At 50.8% G+C, this 2,512-nt stretch overlaps 1 protein-coding gene across 1 annotated transcript; it reads left to right on the forward strand.

Annotated features, from left to right (window-relative positions):
* Window positions 1-234: 234 nt before the first annotated feature.
* LOC140911929 (uncharacterized) lies at window positions 235-2,115 on the forward strand. The gene is made up of 2 exons (XM_078852774.1): window positions 235-906; window positions 1,494-2,115. Exons 1-2 carry the CDS (start codon window positions 321-323, stop codon window positions 2,033-2,035), a joined length of 1,128 nt encoding a protein of 375 aa, XP_078708900.1. The 5' UTR covers window positions 235-320; the 3' UTR covers window positions 2,036-2,115.
* Window positions 2,116-2,512: the final 397 nt, after the last annotated feature.

Consider the following 2,512-nt stretch of genomic DNA (forward strand, 5'->3'; position numbering starts at 1 on the left):
CAACGTTAAATCGATTTAAACCTGCACCCGTCCACACAGTGAAGCCCTTTATTTCGACTTAAAGGGCTCTTAAAATCGATTTCCTTACTCCACCCCTGACAAGTGGATTAGCGCTTAAATCGACGTTCCCGGCTCGAATTTGGGGTACTGTGGACACAATTCGATGGTATTGGCCTCCGGGAGCTATCCCAGAGTGCTCCATTCTGACCGCTCTGGACAGCACTCTCAGCTCAGATGCACTGGCCAGGTAGACAGGAAAAGAACCGCAAACTTTTGAATCTCATTTCCTGTTTGGCCAGCGTGGCAAGCTGCAGGTGACCATGCAGAGCTCATCAGCACAGGTGACCATGATGGAGTCCCAGAATCGCAAAAGAGCTCCAGCATGGACCGAACGGGAGGTACGGGATCTGATCGCTGTTTGGGGAGAGGAATCCGTGCTATCAGAACTCCGTTCCAGTTTTCGAAATGCCAAAACCTTTGTGAAAATCTCCCAGGGCATGAAGGACAGAGGCCATAACAGGGACCCGAAGCAGTGCCACGTGAAACTGAAGGAGCTGAGGCAAGCCTACCAGAAAACCAGAGAGGCGAACAGCCGCTCTGGATCAGAGCCCCAAACATGCCGCTTCTATGATGAGCTGCATGCCATTTTAGGGGGTTCAGCCACCACTACCCCAGCCGTGTTGTTTGACTCCTTCAATGGAGATGGAGGCAATATGGAAGCAGGTTTTGGGGACGAAGAAGATGAGGAGGAGGAGGAGGAGGTTGTAGATAGCTCACAGCAAGCAAGCGGAGAAACCGGTTTTCCCGACAGCCAGGAACTGTTTCTCACCCTAGACCTGGAGCCAGTACCCCCCGAACCCACCCAAGGCTGCCTCCTGGACCCAGCAGGCAGAGAAGGGACCTCTGGTGAGTGTACCTTTTAAAATGCTATACATGGTTTAAAAGCAAGCATGTGAAAGGATTACTTTGCCCTGGCATTTGTGGTTCTCCTAGATGTAGTCCTAAAGCCTTTGCAAAAGGTTTCTGGGGAGGGCAGCCTTATTTCGTCCTTCATGGTAGGACACTTTACCACTCCAGGCCAGTAACACGTACTCGGGAATCACTGTAGAACAAAGCATTGCAGTGTATGTTTGCTGGCATTCAACCAAAATCCGTTCTTTATCTCTCTGTGTTATCCTCAGGAGAGTGAGATATAATTCATGGTCACCTGGTTGAAATAGAGTGCTTTTCTTCAGGGACACTCAGAGGTGCCCGTTCCTGCTGGGCTGTTTGCCTGTGGCTGAACAGAAATGTTCCCTGCTGTTAGCCACAGGGAGGGGGGAAGGTTGAGGGGGTAGTCACGCGGTGGGAGGAGGCAAAATGCGACCTTGTAACGAAAGCACATGTGCTATGTATGTAATGTTAACAGCAAGGTTTACCCTGAAAGACTGTAGCGACTATTTTATAAAATGTGTCTTTTTAAATACCGCTGTCCCTTTTTTTTTCTCCACCAGCTGCATGTGTTTCAATGATCACAGGATCTTCTCCTTCCCAGAGGCTAGTGAAGCTTAGAAAGAAAAAAAAACGCACTCGCGCTGAAATGTTCTCCGAGCTCATGCTGTCCTCCCACACTGACAGAGCACAGACGAATGCATGGAGGCAAATAATGTCAGAGTGCAGGAAAGCACAAAATGACCGGGAGGAGAGGTGGCGGGCTGAAGAGAGTAAGTGGCGGGCTGAAGAGAGTAAGTGGCGGGCTGAAGAGAGGGCTGAAGCTCAAATGTGGCGGCAGCGTGATGAGAGGAGGCAGGATTCAATGCTGAGGCTGCTGCAGGACCAAACCAGAATGTTCCAGTGTATGGTTGAGCTGCAGCAAAGGCAGCTGGAGCACAGACTGCCACTGCTGCCCCTCTGTAACCAACCGCCCTCCTCCCCAAGTTCCATAGCCTCCACACCCAGACGCCCAAGAACGCGGTGGGGGGGCCTCCGGCCAACCAGCCACTCCACCCCAGAGGATTGCCCAAAAAAAAGAAGGCTGTCATTCAATAAATTTTAAAGTTGTAAACTTTTAAAGTGCTGTGCTTAAAGTGCTGTGTGGCATTTTCCTTCCCTCCTCCACCACCCCTCCTGGGATACCTTGGTAGTCATCTCCCTATTTGTGTGATGAATGAATAACGAATGCATGACTGTGAAGCAGCAATGACTTTATTGCCTCTGCAAGCAGTGATTAAAGGGAGGAGAGGAGGGTGGTTAGCTTACAGGGAAGTAGAGTGAACCAAGGGGCGGGGGGTTTCATCAAGGAGAAACAAACAGAACTTTCACACCGTAGCCTGGCCAGTCATGAAACTGGTTTTCAAAGCTTCTCTGATGCGTACCGCGCCCTCCTGTGCTCTTCTAACCGCCCTGGTGTCTGGCTGCGCGTAACCAGCAGCTAGGCGATTTGCCTCAGCCTCCCACCCCGCCATAAACGTCTCCCCCTTACTCTCACAGATATTGTGGAGCACACAGCAAGCAGTAATAACAGTGGGAATAT

Source organism: Lepidochelys kempii, chromosome 5 (genome assembly GCF_965140285.1).
Source record: "Lepidochelys kempii isolate rLepKem1 chromosome 5, rLepKem1.hap1, whole genome shotgun sequence".
NCBI lineage: Eukaryota > Metazoa > Chordata > Testudines > Cheloniidae > Lepidochelys > Lepidochelys kempii.

Bases quoted from the DNA above. Each gene is read 5' to 3' on its own strand.
- LOC140911929 (XM_078852774.1), top strand. From the start codon at position 321: ATGCAGAGCTCATCAGCACAGGTGACCATGATGGAGTCCCAGAATCGC. The intron at 907-1,493 runs GTGAGTGTACCT...TTTCTCCACCAG, and splicing joins AGGCAGAGAAGGGACCTCTG to CTGCATGTGTTTCAATGATC.